This window comes from Globicephala melas, chromosome 16, assembly GCF_963455315.2.
Source record: "Globicephala melas chromosome 16, mGloMel1.2, whole genome shotgun sequence".
NCBI classification, from domain to species: Eukaryota; Metazoa; Chordata; class Mammalia; order Artiodactyla; family Delphinidae; genus Globicephala; species Globicephala melas.
The window spans coordinates 37,262,450-37,285,727 of NC_083329.1; the positions used below are offsets into that span (position 1 = coordinate 37,262,450).

The 23,278-nt window shown below is 37.5% G+C and overlaps 1 protein-coding gene across 2 annotated transcripts in view; it reads left to right on the top strand.

Moving 5' to 3' along the window:
- Positions 1–23,033, top strand: part of RNLS (renalase, FAD dependent amine oxidase) — a 270,146-nt gene extending 247,113 nt beyond the window's left edge. For both annotated transcript variants that reach the window (XM_030864988.3, XM_060286576.2), the window contains exon 7: positions 18,673–23,033. In XM_030864988.3, the coding sequence (XP_030720848.1) occupies positions 18,673–18,825 (153 nt within the window). In that variant the 3' untranslated portion in view covers positions 18,826–23,033. The remainder of the gene's footprint in view (positions 1–18,672) is intronic.
- The last annotated feature ends 245 nt before the right edge of the window (positions 23,034–23,278 follow it).

Below are 23,278 nucleotides of genomic sequence, written 5' to 3' on the forward strand. Positions count from 1 at the left end.
CAAACTATAATAAATGTATGATTTGCTTGCGAGTTTAATGCTGATTTTCCCCCATCTTTCTGTAGTTCCTGAAAATTTCAGTGGCTTTTTCTCTCACTTAGCACATTCATGGATTACCTTATTTTTAAAAAATCACTGAATCTATTTCAAATACCAAGGAGATCAAGAGAGGAGTTTGATGGGGGGAGGAGAGTCAGGTGGTAAATGAATACCTTGGTATCTTTGGCAAAAATAAATGGATTTGGATTAGACTATTAAGCTTCTGCTGTAAAGTTAGAAATTAGTTATCTTCTATAGTTACGTTCTTTTCACTTGGTCTTTTGCCCTGAGACTGTACTTTCTCTCTCCTCAATGGCAGTCCTTTTATATTCTTTAAGGAGAAGGATGATGAACTCTTTAAGAATCTGATCAAAGCTATGAATATGAAGATGCTCATCCTTTCAAAATATACATGTACACATAAACACAAAATTGCATCTAATTATGAAAATTTATCAATATAAGCAACCTAAAAGTCCTCCCATGAATCCAGCATTAAGGACACCTGCTGTAAATGTTATACTCTATAACCCAAACAAATCAAGAACCCCTCATTAGCCCAGTCTTGTGTTGTAGTCTAAGAGACAAAATTCAACAACCAAAAGGAACGTAAAGTAATTCTCATCTTTACCAGTATCTTTTATAGAACTTTAAAGAATATCCAAAATTCATCATCCTTAGCAGTACTTTTTGAAGTTTCTCTTCTCATTCCTTGTATATCCCACTTCTAGAAGCTCCCTCAAATCTTTTTGCACCCTCAACTCTAGTTTTCCACAGAGTTTTCCCTGATAATTAGCCATGCAGGCTTATCTCTTTTTTTCTTTCCTCTCTTCAGCCTCCCATTCACATTCCTCACTTTTGACTCTATCTCTTTTTTTCCCCCCTTAGATAAGTAAATCCTTTTCAATGCAAATTCCCCATTTTGGCTTCCTCAGGTCTTCCGCAGTTGATTACCTTGGTTGACATAGTACTGCCCAGGAGTCAGAAGGAATAAAAGAGAAAGAGGAAATGTGCAACAGCTTAAGGCCAGAATTTTCTTTAGAGGTTTGTGTTTGGTGTCTGGAGGGGGATGTGTACACAGAAAAGCCTGAGGTCACCCACATACTTACATTATTCCCTCATGAGATTAATTTCTGGCCGGTAGTGTCTGATTTCAGCATTGGAAGATCAGGTGGTAATTGATATTTCCATTTTTTCCTTTTCTTTCTTATGTATTTTCTATTTTATCCTCATTTTCTTCTCTTAGGCAGGTTGCAACTGAAAAGCAGGGACTGACTGATTGTATGAATATACCAAAATTATGAATCCAAATGACTGCCCCCTTCAACACAGTCAGTCACCCTAATGAGCCACACCCTTATTTTAACAAGGTCAGGCATCTCTTTCAGAGCCAGACACATATTCCTCAGCATGTAATCAGTTGAATCATGTCTTTGAAAGCTGAGCTTGAATTTAATGTTTTAGAAACAACCAAAGTCATTTGGACTTAAATCTTTTTAATAAATGGATGACCCATCTTGACAATTTTCTTAAATGTTTTTATAGAACTAAAGAAATATAGCTCTTTGTATTTAATCTGTTTTAACGTGTCTAGTAAGCTGATTCTAAAAGCTGCTACCCCTAAAAGGCATTCGCCAGTGCATCACTACAGTTTTAACCATAAGGCCTTCTAGGATAAGTGCTTTGAAAGACAATAATCAGTTGTGTTTATCAGTTAAATACATTAGATGTTTTGTTTAGTAATTTATTTCTAGGATAAAATCATGCTCTTTTGGTCATTCTGCCACTAAGACTTTTCTCCCATATTTGTGTCTTGTAATTCCTGGATTTTTGATAACGTGGTGTGATTATGATCTTAGACTTTGGAGTCAGACAGACAGTCAAACCTCAGCTCTCCCTGTGCCTTTGAGTAAGCTAGACTGTAACTCTAAGCCTCAGGGCCCCATCTGTAAATGGTACAACTGAACCTCCCTCATAGGGTTGTGGTCAGAATAAAAGGAGAGAACACAGTAGAAAAACTAGCACAAAGCAAGTTACTACAAAACTAGCACGAAGCAAGTTCTCAATTAATATTATTAAACAGGGGTAGCAAGAGGAGGAGGAGAGGAGTGATTCCATGGTTATTTCTTAGTAGATGAGCTCTGTGTGTCTCTTGCTCTCCTTTCTGGTACCTCTCTTCATGCCCACATGCTGTCCTACTTTTTTATTTTTTCTTACTCTCTTCTCTTTTCAGAGTCTCTGTCTCTTCTCTTTGTTTCACATACACAAATAGTTCTGGACAAGGATATTTCAGAAGGACTGACTCAATGCCAGGGGCTGTGACACTAAGTCATACCATAGGGACTGTTAACATCAGACAAGATGAGATAAAAGTGGTGTATCCCTGTAGACACAAGGACAAGGAACTCTTGTCAGTTTTTTTTAGCTTATAGATTTTCAGCTTCTTGCCATTCATTCCGAAACTATCTTGTATGGTAATTTAACACAATTTATGACATGGGTCAAAATTTCCTGGCATGAAATTATGGCCACAAGAGCATTCTTGCCTATGTGCTGTAAGTTTATGGTAATATGGAGAGCCAAAACAGGCCCTTTGGGATCTATGGACTATGGCATGACCCAATCTACCAAGAGCAGGAAATCTAACAGGTGTCAGTCCTGAGCATTCCTTTGAGAATTCTCACCTCTTTCTCACTGGCACAGAACTAGCCAGTTGCTTCACTTTATTCTGAGGTAACTACATATGCATGAGATCATCAGCTGAGAAATCCTGATCATTGAATTAGGGATGTTCAGTCACAGTTTAATTGAAGTTTATGGGCAGATATTTCCCCTTTTCATAAAATTCCATATTATATGAGCTAGTCAACGCTTTAACACATATGAATTTAATTAAATCATTTTTTTTCAAGTACTCATGACAGGAACTTACCCTGCCACGTAGTCAGCATCACACTTTTTCAAAAAAGCTATTTTGAACAGCATTACTTTACAGAAAACTTTAAAAAGGAGTCTGTGTCATTTTTCCTGTACAAATGCAAAATATATTCATCTGTGCCCAGTATTACTACTGAAAACTGGGTGATGGATGTTATTATATGGGTGTGGACAACCTAAAAGAAATAGGCCCTTTCCCATAAAGGGAAGTCCACTTGGTCTGTTTAGAGTAGACATCAGTATTATGCTCTAAAACTAACAAGCTGAACTAAAAAGTTCAGTTAACAAACGCTATTTATACCAACATTAGAAATTAATAATATATATTCATCTTTTCATTTAGCATACATTTATTGAGTTCCTACTATGTGCCAGACATTATACTGGATTCTAAAGACTCAAAGACAGCTCCCTTCATTCAAGGACCTTCCCATATAATCGATAAGGCTGACCAATAAGCAGGTAATCATGATATGGTACAGTTTGTTTTAAGAAAGGGATACACAATGGACTGTGTGCACACAGAGCGGATTTGAGGAGAAAGTGGTAATAAATAGCTTCCTAAATGAACATGTTATTTGAGCTAAATCCTACAAGATTAAGTCAGAGGGGCAAAGGGAATGATGTTGGAATGATGTTCTAACATTGTGTACACTTTCCCAGAGGCAGGAGAGTGCAAGATACATTCTTGTTTTTCATCTTGATCTTGCCATCATCTGTTATAGCATTCATATAGACCATGACAATCTACATCATCATTTTATTAGACAGTGTATATGCATAATCATTCTCTCTCTCTCTCTCTCTCTCAAAAATGCCATTTATTAATCCCCTACTCTGTGTAGCTCACTAGGCTCTGTATGTAACTCGCTTCATCTCTACTCTGTGAAGGTTTATACTTCTTCCCCATTGCATAGGTCAGAAAGTTGGGGAGTTGAGAGCTCAGTGCCTTGTGTCAGGTTCTTCCACTAGGACGTGGCAAATATGTAATTCAAACACAGGTCTATTTAAAATCTAGTGTTTTTAAACACTCACTCTACTGATGGTAATTGAGATCTGGCTTTCCTCCAATTATGACACATTCTTCTACCATCATTCTGTTGGCTGCTGTCAGTTAGAAATAATAATTAACGTTTATACTCTGATTTTAGAAAGTACTTTTATACTTGTTTTCATTTGATCCTCACAACAATTCTGACAGATCAGGAAGCATCTTTGTTTAAATGAGGAAACTAAGGTTCAAATTGACTGGTTTGCCTAACATGACGCAATGAGTGAGCAGCACAATAGAAACTGAATATGTTACTTTTACATTCAAAAGTCCAAGTTTCACACTGTATACAAAAATTAACTAAAAATGGATCATAGACCTAAATATAATACCTTAAACTACAAAACTTCTAGATGAAAGCATAGGAGAAAATCTTTACAATCTTTGGTTTGGCAAACATTTCTTAGATAGCATGCAAAAAGCACAAACCATAAAAGAATAAATTGATAGGGCTTCCCTGGTGGCGCAGTGGTTGAGAGTCTGCCTGCCGGTGCAGGGGACACGGGTTCGTGCCCCGGTCCTGGAAGATCCCACATGCCGCGGAGCGGCTAGGCCCGTGAGCCATGGCCTCTGAGCCTGCACGTCCGGAGCCTGTGCTCCGCAACGGGAGAGGCCGCAACAGTGAGAGGCCCACATACCACAAAAAAATAATAATAATAAATAAATAAATAAATTGATAAATAGGGCTTGATCAAAATTTTAAAAATGTTTTTGAAAGGCAGTGTTAAGAAAATGAAAAGACAAGCCATAGACTTGGAAAAACATATATCTGATAAAAGACTGGTATCCAGAATATATAAAGAACATTCACAAATCAGTAATAAGAAAACAAATGGCCCAATCATTTAAAACTGGGCAAAAGATTTGAAAGAGCACTTCACAAAGGATAGGTGTGAATTTAACCAAGGAGGTGTAAGAGTTCTACAATGAAACCACAAAACATTGCTTAAAGAAATTAAAGAAGACTTAAATAAATAAATAAAAGTTATCTCATGTTCATAGATCGCAAGACTTAATATTTTTATGATGACAATATTATCCAAAGTGACCTACAGATTTATTACAGTGTCTATCAAAATCCCAATGGCCTTTGCAGAAATGGAAAAGCTAATCCAAAAATTCACATGGAATTGCAAGGGACACCAAATAGCCAAAACAATCTTGAAAAAGAATAAAGTTGGAGGAGTTACATTTTCTGATTTCCAAACTTACTGCAAAGCTACCATAATCAAAACAGTGTGGTAATGACATAAGAATAGACATATAGATCATGGAATAGAATCAAGAGCCCAGAAATAAACCCATACCTGTGGTGAGTTGATTTCTGACAAGGTTCCCCAAAACATTCAATGGAAAAGGAATAGTCTCTTCAACATATAGTGCTGGAACAACAGGATATCCATATACAAAAGAATGAAGTGGGACCCTTACCTTACACCACATGCAAAAATTCACCTAAAATGGATTGAAAACATAAATATGTGAACTAAAATCATAAAACTCCTAGAAGACAACATAGGTGGTAAATCTTTATGACCTTGTATTCAGCAGTGGTTTCTTAAATATAAAACCAAAAGCATAAGTAACAAGAAAAAAAAGTAGGTAATGTGGACTTCATCAAAATTCAAACCTTGTGTGCACAGAAGGATTAGCAAGGAAGTGAAAAAACAACCCTAGAATAGGAGAAAATATTTGTGAATCACTTGTCTGATATGGGTCTACTATTCAGAATATATTAAGAACTCTTATAAATCAATAGCAAAAAGCCAAACCGTTCAATTTAAAACTGGGCAAAGGACTTGAATAGACATTTCTCCAAAGAAGATACAAATGGTCAACAAGCACATGAAAAGATGCCCACATCATTAGTCATTAAGGAAACACAAACTAAAACCAAATGAGATACCATTTCACAACCACTAAGATGGCTATAATTTTTTTAAAAAACGAAAAATAAGTGCTGGTAAGGATATAGAGAAATTGGAATGCTCGTACCTTGCTGGTGGGAATATAAAATGGTTTAGCCACTGTGGAAAACAGTTTGGCAGTTCCTCAATAAAACAAACATAGAATTACAGTATGATCAATCTATTCCAATACTCGGTATAAACCCAAAAGAATTGAAAACGTGTTCACATAAAACTGTATACACAAATGTTCACAACAGCATGATTCACAATAGCCAAAGGTAGAAACAAGCCAACTGATGAATGGATAAATATAATGTGGTATACTCATAAGATGGAATACCATTCAGCCATAAAAAGCAATGAAGTTGGTACATGCTACAGAATGGGTGAACCCTGAAAATGTTATGCTAAGTGAAAAAAACCAGACACAAAGGCCTCATCTTGAATGATTCCATTTATGTGAAATATCCAGAAAAAGCACATTCATAGAGACAGAAAATAAATGTTTGCCAGTGACTACTAATGATAAATTTCATGTTACATGTATTTTACCACCCACAAAAAAAAAGAAGAGATGTGGATGGCAAGCAAGCACACAAAAATATGCTGAACATCATTGGTCCTTGGGGAAATGCAAATTAAAATGATAATGAGATACCATGGCACACCTACTAGAATGGCTCAGATCAAAAATTCATCCCCAAATGCTGGCGGGGATGTGGAGCAACTGGAATTCTCATCTATCACCGTGGGAGTGCAGCAGGGCATGGCCCCTTAGGAAAAGAGTTTCACAGTGTCTTACGAAGTTAAATATACACTTACCATATGACCCAGCAACCCCACTCTTAGGAATTTACTCAAGAGAAATGAAGTCATATATCCACATCAAAACTATATGTGAATGTTTGTAGCAGCTGTATTAATAATAGGCAAAAACTAGAAATATCTCAAATATTAATTACCTGGTAATGGTCAAAACTGTTGCACATCCATAAATGCAAAACTACACTGTAATAAAATGGAACAAACTGATAATATTTGCAATAAACACGAGTAAATCTCAGAAGCATTATCTACGTGAAAGAATCCAGACTCATAGGCTACATACTGTATTATTCTATTTGTATGACTTTCTGGAATAGGCAAAACTGTAGGGACAAAACACTCACGCCAGGGGCTGTGATTAGGTGAATGGGGTTAACTAAAAAAAGAGGCACAAGGGAATTTGGGGGAGGCTGATGAGAACGTTCTCTATATTGTTTTATAGTGGTAGTTACACAGCTGTGTACGTTGTCAAAATTTATAGAACAGTACACATAAAAAAGAGTGAATTTTACTGTATGTAAATTATACCTCAATTAATCTGACTTTAAAAACCACTTGTTTTTTTAACCTCCACTATTGTCTGAGGAGCACAAGCATTGACCCTTTTATTTTCACAGTATTAAAAGTAGAAAGAAGGTTGTTTCTAGACCTGAAGATCAAAATGGCTGCAGTCTTTTTGCCATAATTTCAGAACCCAACCAAAAAGCTATTGGATCTGTTCAACATGAATGAGGACCAGACAGAAATAATGGCCATGCTTCTGGGTTGTCAAGAAGAAGGGAAAGGGAGTGGGAGAAGGGATGAAGAAGGATTGAATTAGTGGGAAATTAAGCAGCTATTAACTTAAGTGGGGGAGAAGCAGTGATTAGACTCAGCTGAGTAGGAAAGATGATTTTTTTTTTTTTAAGCTTCTCTCTTGACTCAAAATATAAAGCATTTTTGGCCCTCTACATCCTTGGAGCCCAAGCAATTGGATCCTTTGAGAGATTGTGATGCAACATTTATATTTAGATGAAAACAAAAGGATTCAAGTCTGTTAAATCACCTTGTAAGTAGGAACTGGTTTTTGTACCCTCACACCTTATAGAGTGCTCGGCAGCTACCAGGAGCACAACAAATATTTGAAGAGTTAATGAATGAATATACTAAAACTTGCTGAAGGACAGAACGACTTTCTATTAAATTAAAAACTTTAAAGGGAAATGTAATACGACTGTTGTTTTGTCCATTATTACTGCCACAGTACTATAGAGAAAACAGTATCTCATTCTTTATTGTGTGCTTGTTCTGAATAAGTCATCAAAGTAGACTGCTCCAGTGTTTTCAGGACTTTAAAAGACAGAATAGGTCTAAAAGAATTCAATGTAGACATCACCAATTGAATATACAGTTTCAGCAAGCTATGTCCTTTGCAGTTCGAGCCCGCTGAAGCTGCTACATGGATCGTAGAATTGATTCATGGCACATTCTGCCCGCATCTACCCAATGTTTTATTAAAATAGAATAGACAAATACCAATAAAGAGAAAAGCTACTCTGAGAATTGACCAAACCACATCACTTTCTTCACACCTAGGGTATTGCCACCGATAGTAATTTTACAGCAGCTCTCTGTGTACCAGATACAGAGCTCTGTAGCCAGAAGCCCAAAATACAAGCAAACCTTTCCCTAAAGCACAACAAAGAAACGGGTTTATGAAATCACCGTTAAATATAATAGAACACTGGAGAGATGAGTAGAACAGAGGCAAGATAAGATGATGCACATAACACATAAGAACCAATTTAAAATGTACCATCTCTGCAGGAAATCAACCATGTGTTGATAAAGCTCTTTATGAATTTAAGTACTATAACATAATATAGGATTGAGAGCCTCAAACACGAGTGACCAAAAGAGGTACAATACTTTTTAAGGAAATATACCTAAAAATAGATTAAATGGTATCATCGGCACCCTGAATGTATCATTATTATCCCAGTTCTGAGTATCACTTATCTTCAGTAATATGCGGTATATAGTTAAGAAATAATCCTTATCAACACTTTTCTTAAGAATGTAACAAATATATTCCATATGTCTGTGATTTCTGGCTGTGCCACAAAAATCTGCACATGGGGAGTTGACTCTTCTAAGAAAGAATTTTTAAAAGATAAAATAATTAGACATAAATTGGCTAGGTCATCCAGAAAAATTGTGTTTTTTATCCTTTGTCACACCTGTAGCTTTCAAGAATGTATTTACCATCTCTGAGGGAAAAAGTTATTTAAAGGATTATTTAGACTTTACGTCTGTGCAGGCTCAACGCAGTTTAGCTATAATCTGTGGAAATAGCATAGACTGTGTCACCATGGTCTCCATCTTTTGAAATAAAGGCAGACATCTGTATATCCCTTTATACACATGCATAGGCATTCACACATACATACTCATCTAGTTCTATTTTATACCCCTTTCAAGGTACTCTTTATACAATGGCATTTTATGAGATGAGGGTGAATTTTCTGGGTATGAAACCATCTTTACTACCTATCTGAAGTTCAGACTGATTCAAATATTCCTAGTGCCTTTGCCTGGACTCCACAAAACGTGAGCTAGAGATAGAGAATTCAGCTTTCCAGGAGTGATGACGTAAGTGTCAGCGCAAGGATTATGGACACCAGAAGAGTTGTTTCCTGGACAATGAAGTTGCTCAAGAAAGGAATTAGAATGGTGAGGTGTGATGACACAGAAGGAAAAAGAAAAATTCAGAGACAGAGAAACCAAGGGAAGTTATTTTCATAGAGAAAAAAATTCCACGACATTTAAAGACCACTTGAACACTGAGAATTTAAAGCTTTCAAAAGTTTGAATTAGTTTTTTGTTCGCCCGTGTACATACATCCTTTGAGCAAACATTTATTCGATACCTACCATGTACAATGGAGATGTAAATGGAGATGCTGGAAATACAAGAATGAATAAAACACAGTTCCCATAGCTTTCTATTTCTGAGGACTCAAAAGGCTTTTAAAAATCAAATATCTCTTACCAAGTTGTAATTTGGTGAGTTAAATGTAGAGGAATCAACGACATCTTACTGCCTTTTCATCAAACTCCAGAGGGACCTTAAAAAAAAAAAGAGAAAGAGATAGACACATTACATTTTTAATTTGGCCAATAGAAAATATTTTGTACTGTTAAAAAAAATCTGTATTCAACTTTCATTTCTCATATCTCCCTTTCCTGTATCACAGAAATTTACTTAGGGGTCAGTAGTATTTTTCACTATTGACACCACACTACAGTTTCTTCTTTTTCAGAGTGCCTGGACTAGTTCCCCATCTATAAATATGTAAACAAACATTTCCACTGACATCAGCATAAGTTATGGTCTCTCCTTCATTTATTTACATTTCTCCCTGTTTTTGTAAACAGGCATATATAGATGCTTATAATCAATGCCTTGGGAATACGGTAAGAATGGGAAGATGTAAACAGAGAATCAATACAAACCACATTTACCTTCTAGGTACTTGCAATTTGGAGGTAGGTATGTATTCCACATTTGATTAAGTCTTTTTCCCCCATTCCTATTTTTCTCCACACCTTTTATGATTACTACCTGAAAATTTCGCTTCAGGTAAACAAACAAAATGTTTTACCCCAGTTTCTAGGTCTATCTAGATTAATATTTGTATAAAAGGGAGGTTGTGCAAGTTTCTGGGAAGTAAGTTTTGCACAAGATTTTATTCCATTTTTTAAAATTACTCATCCACTCACCAAGTCCAAACTTAGGTTGTCCGGTGTTACCTGAGATTACTGATAGTTTTTCAAAGCCGACCTTTGCTTCTCCCGAACCCCTCTTTTATGGGCAACATTCCTCAGGCTGACAGAGACTCTGCTCTGAGCCACATCAGGCACCTCACCCCAGAGCAGTGGTTCCAAGCGTGTTTACTTCATGGACTAGTAAAATCCCTCTAACTATTTTGGGAACCAATATAATATTGCTATCTTTTTATTCTGCAGTTAAGAATTTAAAAAGTAAAACAAAGCTACAAGAATTTAATGCAAAGAATAACCCACCCAAAAATATGTAGTAAAGATATCACCTCATAACAATTTATAAATAGAATACATTTTGCTCTATTAAAAAGTTCATAATTCTTATTTTTTCTCTTCTTGCCATAGATTGACTTTTGGGAACCACTACCTTTGAGCTTTGCATAGGGGCTCTAAAGAATAAGTTAACCAAATATTCAATTTCTGCTGTTTATGTACTATGGCATGGGTTCAGGTTTACACTGGCAGCAGAGTAGAGGAAGTGAGGAAATGTATGAATCAGCTCCATACCATCTCAGGCCTCCTAGCTATTCATATTGCCCGTGTGGTCAGTACCTCACAAACACAATGGACAGGGGAAATGCCAACACAAAGATATTATTACTCAGAGCTTACCCCAATCAAGTTAGTGTGCAACTAGGAGACAATAAGATTTCCTTGAAATCCAGGGACAGTTTAAGGAAAGTCACCCTCTGACATTGGAATTGATTAAAAACCGATTCAAAAGATGTAGTGTGTGTATCAAAAGCACAAGTGACGGTTTAGACACCTCCATCTGCTGTCAAGACTCAGGCATACCCAAGTTTAAATAAAGTGACCCTGAAGAATGTAGAGCAACATAAGCAAACAATAAAATTACCTACAGTCTTTTATAACACCAGAGCGTTTTTTTAATGTGAATTCTTTCAAATGCAATTGAGAAATAGGAGGGCAGTAGTACCACAGGGGAATCGTATTGGTTTTGTACATGTTTACGTTTTCTCACAAGCAAACAAATATTTGCTTCAGCAAATATGAAAATCTTAAGTAAAAAACTGAAAATCTCCAGAGGTCTCTTCCTTTAGTGCCATAGTGGCCGCTACAGAGGCCTCAAGAACCACTGGGTTTTCCACCATGTTATGCTCTTCAGCAAAAGTGTAAGTGCTGATGAAATAACATTTCCCCTTTGGTAAAATGATGGACTGATGAAGAAGGCTATATCCTGGATATTTTTAATTTTGGTCAAATTGGTCTCTTCTAGAAGCAGCTTCCCCTCAGGACCTATTACATCTCAAAGGAGGAAGCATAAGCCCCAGAGTTTAGGCTGCAAAGATGTCCCTAGATTTAGAGGCTGGGAAAATGTTACTAATCTTGCTAGTCACTTTACTTTATTGTTTTTTTAGTGCTTTCAAAGTTCTTTAGGTTTTGAATTACCTGCACCAACTCTATCTTCCTACAAGCCCTGATACTTGTAACACACAGTTTTATAGAACTATGGTTGTAGCCAAAATATATGTATTTTATTTTCACCCAGCAGTCAAAGACCCGATGTGACCCATGGAAGGGCAATGGTCTAGAAGGAGGTTACTAGAAGGTTATTAGAAGGAATTGGAATTGAGCTTCCAGCATCATTAGAGGAAATGGCTCCTGATGTGATTCTAATTCTTGGCATTGAAATATCTCTGCTTTGGACAAAGGCAATGCATCAGACTCTCCTGGCTTAACGGGAAAAGCGGGGGGAAAAACAGTAAAGAATATTTAATTCTCTTATTTCTAATTACGTGTTTGCTCTGCAATCTTCTAATCCAGGATTGGTATATAGGATTCCTCTCAAGTGCCAACTCCAATTGACTGGTAGTGGCTGCCTGAAGCGATGAAGTGAGAAGGATGCTGAGGCCACTTCTGGGCTCAGTGGAGAAGAATGCCACAATTGATTAGTGATGTCTGTCAGGAGATACCGCACATGTGTCACCCCTATAATCTATGTTACAGTTGAGGAAATTTGCCTACTAAGATGAATGGTCTGGGCAGACAACAAGATTCGGTTCTGGAATCGGTAAATTTACCTTTGTGAATGAACAAATCGATTTTGTGATAACCAGTCCATCTCTGTCAGTTTCACCTGAGGCTGCTCATTTGGGTGAATTGAGAAAATGGAGGGTTTAAACCAGCAATGCTGAAGACCGTAGAAATCCTGACACTGAGATGCTGCTTGCCTGAAAAGGCCCTGCTTAAAGGATCCTGCCATTCAGTATCTTTGTCCTACTTATGCATTTACTAACTAGTAAGTTAGTAAATGCATAACAAGTACTTCTTCTCTTACCCTATTTAATATTTGCCGTATTTTATCAATTGTAAGATGCCATCAAATCGGTATGCACCAGGAGACAGTCAGGATGTAGTGTTCACACGTGTGAATTTGGTTATTTTTAGTGGTCTAACAGTGGGACCACCACCGCAACCCCTTGATATTTAAAGAAACAAATAATTTAAGGACCATTTGAGAACAGAATATGAGCCTTGGTTCCTCCCTAAAAACCTTTCTTTCCCACTGGAGAGAAAGTGCACAATCAGAACTTGGAGAACAGGTATCAGCGTCTTGGAGGAAAACCCCAGAAAGGACAATTCAGTGGAGCACCCTTGTAAGAAACGGTGCATGGCCAGCACTCAAGGTTGCACAGAGGACAGATTGTGCGGGGAACAGCATATGGACATTGATACCCTTAGTGAAAGCATGCTTCACAGAAGTCAAACTCTGAATGTGAAGATTCTGGAAAAGCTAACCAACTTATTCCTCTTTTATTTCCTTTTTATGTTTGCAAAAGATCTACATGTAGATAATTCTAAAAGAACTTCTCTAGTAAGTATAAAATAAAGCTTTGGGTCATGCTGACACCATTTTAAAAAATTTCTCATTGGTACTTAAAATACTGATGATGCCTTAGCTTCAGTGAAATGCAGTGTAATCTACATCCATAGCAAGCTGTAGCAAGCACCTGATTGTTCGTAGGTTGTCTAAGTTCTCTCAAGTTAGCTGCACAGCTAGGATTAAAGCTTATGAGACCTTAATTCTTGCCTAGGTCACTTGAATATCACCTAGTGCCATATTTCAGAAAGTAAACAAATGGGCTGACGGCCAACTAGAACGGGTCACCCTAAAATAGAGCCACCGTGGAGGCCAAATCAATGGGATTGTTCTATGGGTAGACTTCTGACAGTCCAAGGACAAGCTTTAGCTGTCAACATAGGTTTGGAAGAAAGAAGGTACATTGTCATGTGTGTCACTGAATTTTTTTGCTAACCATCAACTATAATTTTGTGGAAATACCCATTTAGCCTACTTGTCTGCCTCCCTCTTTCTTTTCATCTTTAATTTCATTCTTACCCCCAAGGGACTATTTTTGTGTGACTTTTCACAATTAATAATCATTATAAAAAGAAACTATTAGGTTAAATCATACAAAAGTTGACAGTATTTTACCATTTCTGACCTACAGAATCAGCAAATTTATGTAGTTTAATTTAATACATGACATAGGAGACGTTCACACACAGCAGTTCGCAGAGACATTTATCATTACCGAGAGCCTTCTAAGTACAATAGCTCTTCCATTTGAGCTTCTGCCAGCTCTGGGGGAGCCACTGAGCAACACTTCTTGTGTAGCTGGTTCCCTATGAACACCATTTGATCAACTATGTGTACGATATTCTGTCTTTTTTTAAACTCAATAAACATTTATTGCACACTTCATGTGGGCTAGGCACCATTTTCAGCCTTGGGTACAAAGATTAGTGCACCACAGTGTCCTCACTTTTCAGAGCATGCAGTCTAGGAAGGGAGACAGGCATGGACATAATTACAGTGCAAAATAGCAAGTAACATAATAGATATAAATAACATGCTGAAAAGGCACTTACCCTGCCTGGCAGAGCAAGAAGACCTCTGAGCAGGTGACATTTGTGCTAGTTCTTAAAGGATAAGCAAATTACTTGGCAGGAAAGACAGGGAACAATACAACATCACTAAGCAGAATGACTTGTTCAAAGTCACAGAAGCACAACAAAGGAGGATGTGCTTGAAGAACCTTAGTTTGAATGTAGATAGGACACATGGCAAAAGTGAGAGAAGCAGCAAGAGGGCAGGCTTGGATGGAGGTAAGACTGGGTTATGAAGGGCCTTCCGTGGGGGGCTGAGGAGTTTGCAGTTTATTCTGCAGGTGGAGAGGAGTCATAAGACACACATGGGTTTAAATCTCTTAGCTATAAAACTGCTTTTTCTGCTTTGAATTTGTATGTCCAGTCCAGTCATCACCTAAGTATATAGAACCATTATATTAGCGACCCACAGTATCAGCTGCTGCAGTCTGAGTTCTTTCTTACCCGCCCTGGCACACATGTGAGCCCAAGCATCCTGGATTTCCAAGGGGTTGTTTCAGCCCTGACATCTCTCTTAAACACAGTCATTGAGCTGTGGTTCCTCACTGTGGCTGGAAGCATAGCCAAAGGCTGCATTACTGTGAGAGATTGTGGCTTTGACAATTACGTGCTGCTCCACTGCAGGGCCCTCTACTTCACATGGGTGAAGGAGGCTGCCAACACACCCTTCATGTTTTCATATTTTCCTCACTGGGTAATTGTAAAATGGGCGAATCCACCTAAATGCAGCGAGATTGATTTCATCCCGACTGCAGACTGGCTAATCAGTGGCCCAGTTTTCCAGCCGTGTGATCTGGCATCTGGCACTTACCACTCATCAAATGAAATTACACAGCACCGATAAATGACCACCTCACCCCTAGGCAGAACCTTTTTCCTTAAGCTGCCTCCTGCTTAATACTTGTCTAATGTTTAACACCATGGTTTATCCATACAGGGATGTCAGCCGGAATGTATCAAAACTTTACTACAAATGGAGATTTATATATGTGTGTGTATAAACATAGACACACATATAGGTATATGTATATGAATATGTATGAATGATTTATCCCATTTATGTGAATTTTCCAGATGACTATTAAACATTTTTGTTTTATTTTACTTAAATTAAGTCTTTATGGAAACATTTCTGAAGGGGTTGGAGGGGCGAGTTCAGGAGTTCTGCTTTGTTTGAATGTTTGTTCACCTCTGAGCTTTCTGTCCTCAGGAAAGTAACAGTCTGAGTCTCAGCTTTCTCAGCTATAAAATGAGGATAATAGCAACTACCTCATAGGTTGCTGTGTGAATTAAGTGGGGTGTGCGTGTAACGCATTTGCTATGCAGTGAACATTCGAGAAATGCCAACAATTAATACTTTATGCATATTAGAGTTGATTCTGGAATATTGGGGCCTTCATCATGAGCATTAATGATTGCAGGAAGACTAATAGCTAGTACCCTTGGGGACTATTAAGAGCCAGAAAGTTATTTGCCCTCCACTAAATGACCCCAGACTGCCAGGCTTTTTCCCAGCCCTGTCTGGTTTTCGAGTGTTTCTACAGCATCCCTTGCTTTCAGACTACGAATTGTCATGTTCTAAAATCGCTAATATATAGGAGCCCAGCAGTTTCCTTTCTCCCTTAGTGTTTCACCGACAAATCAAATCATCCAACTTGTTTAAATTCCATCTAAAGCAGGAGATTAAAAAGCTCCGATTGAACACCCAAGTCTGTGCTTCAGTGTCTGTACTGTGTGCTATCTATTTTAGCCACTCAAAGGTCTTTCCTACCCATTTCAAGGCTATCGGCTATGGAAAGACAAATAGTGCACGATCTCACTTACATGTGGAATCTAAAATAGTCAAATGCATAGAAGCGGAGAGTAGAATGGTGATCGCCAGGGACTGGTGGGAGGGGAAAATAAGGAGATGTTGGTCAAAGGGTACAAAGTTTCAGTTATATATGATGAATCAGTCCCAGCAATCTAATGTACAGCAACATGACTATAGTTAATTATACTGTACTGTACACTTGAAATTTGCTAAGAGAGCAGATCTTATCTATTACCTTGACTATGGTGATTATTTTGCGATGTATACATATAATACAACATCAAGTTTTACATCTTAAATATATACAATTTTTATTTGTCAATTATACTTCAGTAAAGCTGGGGGGGGGGAAGAAATTATGATTCAACATAATAAATTAAAACTATGACCTAATTTTCTTAAAAGATTATCTGCTATGTCTATGATAGATGATATTGCTATCAAGTGACCTCCAGAAAAGTGAGGGGATACTTTTAACATTTTACATTTGTATCTGATACAGGTCTTTAAAGGTCCATATCTTAAGTGATTCAAGAAGGAAATAATTGTACCACTTCTTTTTTTTAAAGCAAAATATGGCATATAAATAAAAATATCTATGCAAAGTTTTTCTGGTTTTAAAAAATTATAAAAGCGTATACTAACTCAGCCTATCAAAAACCTAAATCAGCTCCATAATCCAAATAGCATTTATACATTTCTTGATTTTTTGGTGTGATTTTTAAACAAGCAAATCCTCATGGGCCTTATTCTATTACTCTTCATGAAAACACTGTATAAGGGAGACCAGAACTGCCACGTTGTAGTCTATGTGAACGGCGCCCCCTGAAGTTGTGCGGGAAAGTAGTCCCAAGTGAGATCGCCTTTATAATAGCTTTGTGTAATTTGGTTTTTTAGGGAGTTTTTGGTGCTTCAGTAGCCAAACCACCAGTGTCCAAGATAAATACATTCATCTCCAGCTCATTCCACTTGCTGTGAATGCTTGTTAGCAACATACATTCCAACTTAGAGAATAATTTTTCCAGGAAATAACCTCTATACCTTTTTCATCATTTCAAATATTATAAACCTGGTTCTACAAAATAAAATAAGTCCCAGACTTCAGCTGATTCTCCTACTTTTGGTGCATATATAGTAAATTCTAAATTCTTAATAGACTTTATTTATAAATTTTGTTTTTAAAATTTGAAACACAATATTCCTCTTATTTTGCCTCTCAGTTATGTCCCTTCCTCCTGTCAGCCCTCTCCCCCAACACACACACACACACACATACACACACACACACACACACACACACTGTGACCTGCCCTACAGATTCCTAAACAGTACCCATAGACTGTGATGTTTACACATGCTTCTCCTTCTCTTTGGAAAGCCCTATACCTGTTTCCTCCCCTGGCAAACTTTTATGTGTCCATCAGAACTCACATGAAGTGACCAGTCGTGCCCCTTTGAAGCTTTCTCTGTCCTCTGTCAGGTGTGCTGGCCTCCTCCCATGTGTTCTTATAGCACATCGCCTTTCACTCTGTCTTAGGCCTTAGACACTTACATGCCAGCAGTCATGCTGAACTGGAAACTCCTTAAGGACATGACCCTTTAAATCTCTTTTGAATCTACCTTGTCTGGCACATAGCAGGTCCTCAATAATAGGTGAATGATTTCATGAATTTTGTTCTCCCTAATGAAAAGATTAACTGTACTTTCAACTAATTTAGCAGATCATGACCTATTAATTTTGAAGTTCAATACACTTCTGGTTATCTTATCAAATAACTGAAAAAGTAAACATTTAAAAATTTCAATGTAAACACTTGGGCGAGAACCATGCAATTCTTCAGCTCTTCCAGGGAGACCAGATATGGTTACATTTGCACAGAGGAGCAATTTATGGAACTAGTTGGAAATATTCTATGTTTTCAGGCTATCTTCTACCAAGATTGAAAGTCAGTACGTAATTGACAATAAAAGGATATGGTGTTCTAATTAGTGGGAATAAAGGAAAAGAAGTCCTTGCCCTTGTGACTGATTGGTTTAGGAAAATGTTTTCATTCATAGAGGAAGGAGGAGGTCCTCCCTTTTTTTTTCCTCCCCATGGTGAAAAATTTCAAGCTGAATGACAATTAGCACTAATCTGGAACTTTATAAATTGTGATGTAGCCTTGCTAGTCAAACTGTGAGTGTATATTGTTTGCACTTAATCCTTAACTTAGCCAAGGGGCCTTGGCTTAGTGTTCCATTGCTCGTTGGGAAACACCTTGATTTCTCCAGGTAGAGAAACGTTCCCCAGGTGGACACTGACGTGACAGCACAACAGAGCACAGAATGTCAATTTCAATTATTTTTTTTTAACATTTTCAGGTTACAAGTGCTGCTGCCAACTCTCCCGGTCAAATGACTCTTCATCTCAAACCGTTTCTTGTGTGTGGAGGGGATGGATTTACTCAGTCCAGCTTTGATGGCTGCATCACTTCTGCCTTATGTGTTCTGGAAGCTTTAAAGAATCATATTTAGTACCTGTATTCTTATTTTTTACATGTACTTTGGGGTTTTCACAATTTTCTGTCATTGATTATTTTGTTTTATATTTTGTTGAGAGAAATTACCGGAAAAGTGTTCTTTACTGATTGTTATTTTTCATATGGAGTAAAAATCAATTTTATAATTTCAATAGTTACAAGTCATGCTAGAATGAAATTCCTTGTACTTTATACTTTTCTCCACTTTTCTGAATTGCCATGTCTACTCCCTGTTGGAGGCAAAGTAGTGCTTAAGAAAAAAAAATGACTCTCCCCCCAAATTATGTCAAATCAAAGTAACAGTTCATGTTCAGAAACCTTTATTATTCTTTTGAAAATTTCAATCCCAAGTGAAGAATAATCATTATCAAGGCCTCATTATAAATCTTCAAGTATGTCCTTGATTCAGTATTTTTACAAATTACCAAACTACAAGATTCCTCCAAACTGTGGATAACAGAGTGTAATTTTTGTTTCTCATTTCTCTTCCAAGTTATTAAATGATCCTGAATTGTAGGTCACATATGTCATCATCTCTAAGAACGCAGTTTGGAGGGCAACTTGACTGACAAAGAAATGCCTCTTCAAATTTTCAGAAAATAACCAGATTCAACTTGACTTTCCAAGTCACACAGTACTTTTTAACCTCAGGAAAAAAAAAATCCAGTCTTAATAGGAAAGATAAAAATTAAAGAGAAACTGAGAGAAATTATATTGATCTTTACCTTCTGCTATCTCCTGTGGCTAGTGCTGTTACTTTTATGTCCTCTGCAGTATGTGCTGTGGCATTTAGACTCTGTCAAGTTTAATGAATTTAATACAAAAAAATTTACTGAACCAGAAAATAGATGCACTTAAAACAGTTCAATATTTGCCAACTTAGCGGTTCAGCATATCACCCACATGCTTCAGTGACAACCCCATGACTTGCTGGCTGGAGAGAAATTGATCCCCAGCCTTCCAAACAAGCTACCTGTTGCTAATTTGGAAAGTGAAATGGTGAGTTCCATTTCGCCATTTGGAAAGGAAAGAAATTGTTGCAGCCTCTCAAACTGAGAAAAGTTCAACCAAAGACTCCTTAGCTTGGTAGTATTTAAAATCTCACACTTACGTGCCCACTATCATACATACACACACACAGGCACAGGCAGAATTTGTTTATGTAACTAGAGTGGGTTTTGTGATTCTATGAAATGTCATTATACATCTCCTATCAGCAATCACTTCATGGAAAACTGAAATGCCTACATGTGGTTAACATCACTTATTTTTGAAAGCATAGAAAGGAAAAGGGAAATTACTGTGATCTCTGGTATGATATGATAAAAATATTGAGATTTCTTTCATCATTTTGGCCTATATTTGATTAACATTTGTCTTTATTCTGGTTATACCCTTAAAATGTGGTAAAACAGTACATTCAAATACATTAAGTAACTATTCTGTTTTTAACTAATATAATTCTGGAGCCATTTGAGTGAAAGCATACTGAAGATTTAAAAGCAATGTTATATTCATCTGATGAGTGTATATACTCCCAAGAAGAGAGAGAAAATGATTTATAAACGTGGAGTGGGTTACATACAGAAATTATTCTAAGCCATTACTGACGAGTTTTAATATCTATTCATTCGAAGTGTGTTTCCCTAATAATTGTGCATCTGCTTAAAGAAGACTATGGCAATACGAGAATGCACTCAACCCTGCTTAGTATGTAGATCCTTGTTACTTTGCTAATTTAATCATTTTGAAAATTCATTTTACATTTAGATCCATCTCTGATAGAAACAGACCAATTCCCTGATGCTCAAATAAGGAAAGAAAATGTTTCAAAAGTTTCTCTATTTTCATTTACCTCTTCCTCTTTAGAAATTGAAATGGATATGGGAATATCTTGTGCTAGAAGCCATCAAGCCTCAGATGGCCAGGATGCCCTAAATGACCCAGGGCAAAGGCAGCTAAGTCCCCTGAGAAATAGGGGTCAGCACCTTTTGGCAGAGTTACCAAGGTGTATGTATGTCAGCTCCACAGGACCACACAGCACCACAGTACTGCCAAACAAGAACTTTTATTAAACCAGCCAAGGAAATCTGCTCTGTTTTGAAAGGAGCATATTCAAGTGAGAGACGGCTTGAGCAGTGGGATGATTTAATACTTGTTAGCTGATAAATATAGACTTTGCTGGAATAAAACTTTATGATGCAGGGTTGAAAAGCTTAATTACTAAACTGTCTATACACATCTTGCTCAGGCAGCGAGGGTGACAAATTATAGCAGTCAAATAGTATTTTTCACCTCTGGCATTTCTGAAGGGGAAAAGTATGCCTAAAAACATCGAGAAAGCAGTAATAATCCCAGACCAGATATTACTGAGGGAAACGAAGACACGTCATTGAGTCACCAAGTCTTCTGTGCAAAATGCCACCATCACCACCCCTCCGCCTACTTACTACCTTGTTAAGTAAAAAGAACAAGGTCAATTTTACATTTATCTGGCATTTTATACATATATATATATATATATATTTCCATCCTCCTAACATCTTGTGAAATAAACAGAGCAGAGAATTCTTATTCACATTTGACAAATGAGGAAACTGAGGCACAGAGATTGGCCAACCAAGGTCACATCATCAAATGCAGGACAAGAACCCAGGCCTCCCATGACCCATTTCTATTTACATGGCACCATGCCGGTGCCAGATGAACATGATAATTAAAGCTGAACTGAAATATTAGTTGGAGGTGCAGTCAGCACCATGTGGTCCTCTTATTGATGTTTCATTTCAGAGAGCTAACACTAATCCTGATGTGATGTATACAGGAATCTAATATAGAATAAAGTCTCCGTAAGTACTAGCTAAGTGATTTACATTCCTGTCATTTTCATTTGCTGGTTTATTTCCTTCCTTGGGGGGCACTTGCTGTGAAAAATGGCTGTATCCTAATGACACTGAATTTCAACCCAGCAGTAGTTGGTTAACAAACAGGCTTCCTCTGCATTCAGCGTTTCCTTCTGTATTCCTCTTTGTCTCTCTATTCCCTTTGTTTCATTCTCTGCTCTATTAGTTTCTACCATTTCTTTCTCCCCTCTTATTTTTCCCTCCCACTTCTTATCCTGTGTCCCTTCTCAGAAATCTGGAATATAAATGCGATCACATTATGACTCATAGCATTTGTAATTTTTTGCTTTAATATAATCTCTTTTCTCTAAAATTTAAAGCAGCCAATGCTGCATTTTATTCAAGTTGATAGGATAATCATTATTTTGATTTTTCAAAAGTAATGCAAGAATTCAAAACTATCTGTAGCTTTCAGGGATCTCAGTGCTAATAACCTAAAATATATATGCAAATCATGGTATCAGGCTCTGTGGTGGACACAATGGAATATAATTAGCCATCTCCACCTAAAGATGCTAGTTAGGGGAAGACAAGTCCCATAGAGTGGGAGGCATGGTAAAGGTACACGTTGGTGGAATCGCAGATAGTAAATAAGATGCTGTATCTCATGAAACTGGGAATCCTAAGAGAAAGAACCATGTTTCCTTGGAAGAGAGAGGGTCTCCAGACAGAAGCAAAGCTCCATCAAGAAAACACTTTCGACAGCATCCCTCCCCTCCACACCATAGCTGGGCAGACCTGGCTGACTCTAGGAATCCAAACTGGGTATCAGAGTGGTCAGGATAAGTGAGTACTTTCTGTGGAGAAGGCTCAGTGAAACACAGAATGTAGTCTCTGCGAAAAGGAAAAAGCCTTGGCAAACCTCAGACTAGCTAGTTCAGGACTGAGCTGCTAGAATCCAGTCTGGAATGTCCTTGTGTTTCAGCCAGGTAAGCCAGGGAGGGTTGAAATGGTACTGTGTCCTGTGTTTCCTTCTCAACAGACAGTAATTATAGTCCACTTAAGAGTTCACAGCAGAATCCGTCAAATGAACCTGCTAAGGAAAAAGAATTTCTAAGGAGTGTGTTAATTGAAAAGGCATGCAGAATCATAGAATCCTGGAATGTCTAAATTTAGAGCAACTTGGAGACCATTTAGACCAGTTCTTAGCCATTTTGGATTTTGAACCTACTAGAGAAGCTATGGAAAGCTACAAGATTTTCTCCTAACAACAGCAACAAAAATAACGATGCACATAGAGCCTGCTGGCTAGCTGCCTGTTTTTGTAAATAAAGTTTTATTGGAACGTAGCCTTGCCCACTTGTTTGTGTATCATCTGTGGCTGTTTTTGCACTACAACAGTAGCGAGGGGTGTTTGCAACAGAGACTGTATAGCCTACAAAGCCTAAAATAGTTCCTATCTCGTCTTTTAAGAAAAAATTTGCTGACTCCTGTTTTAGGGGGTTACAAACCCTCCAAAATCTATTTTTAAACACCCGGAGGTCTATGGACCTCAGATTAATAACATCTAAATCTCCATCCTATTGCTTTATGTAAATATAGGCA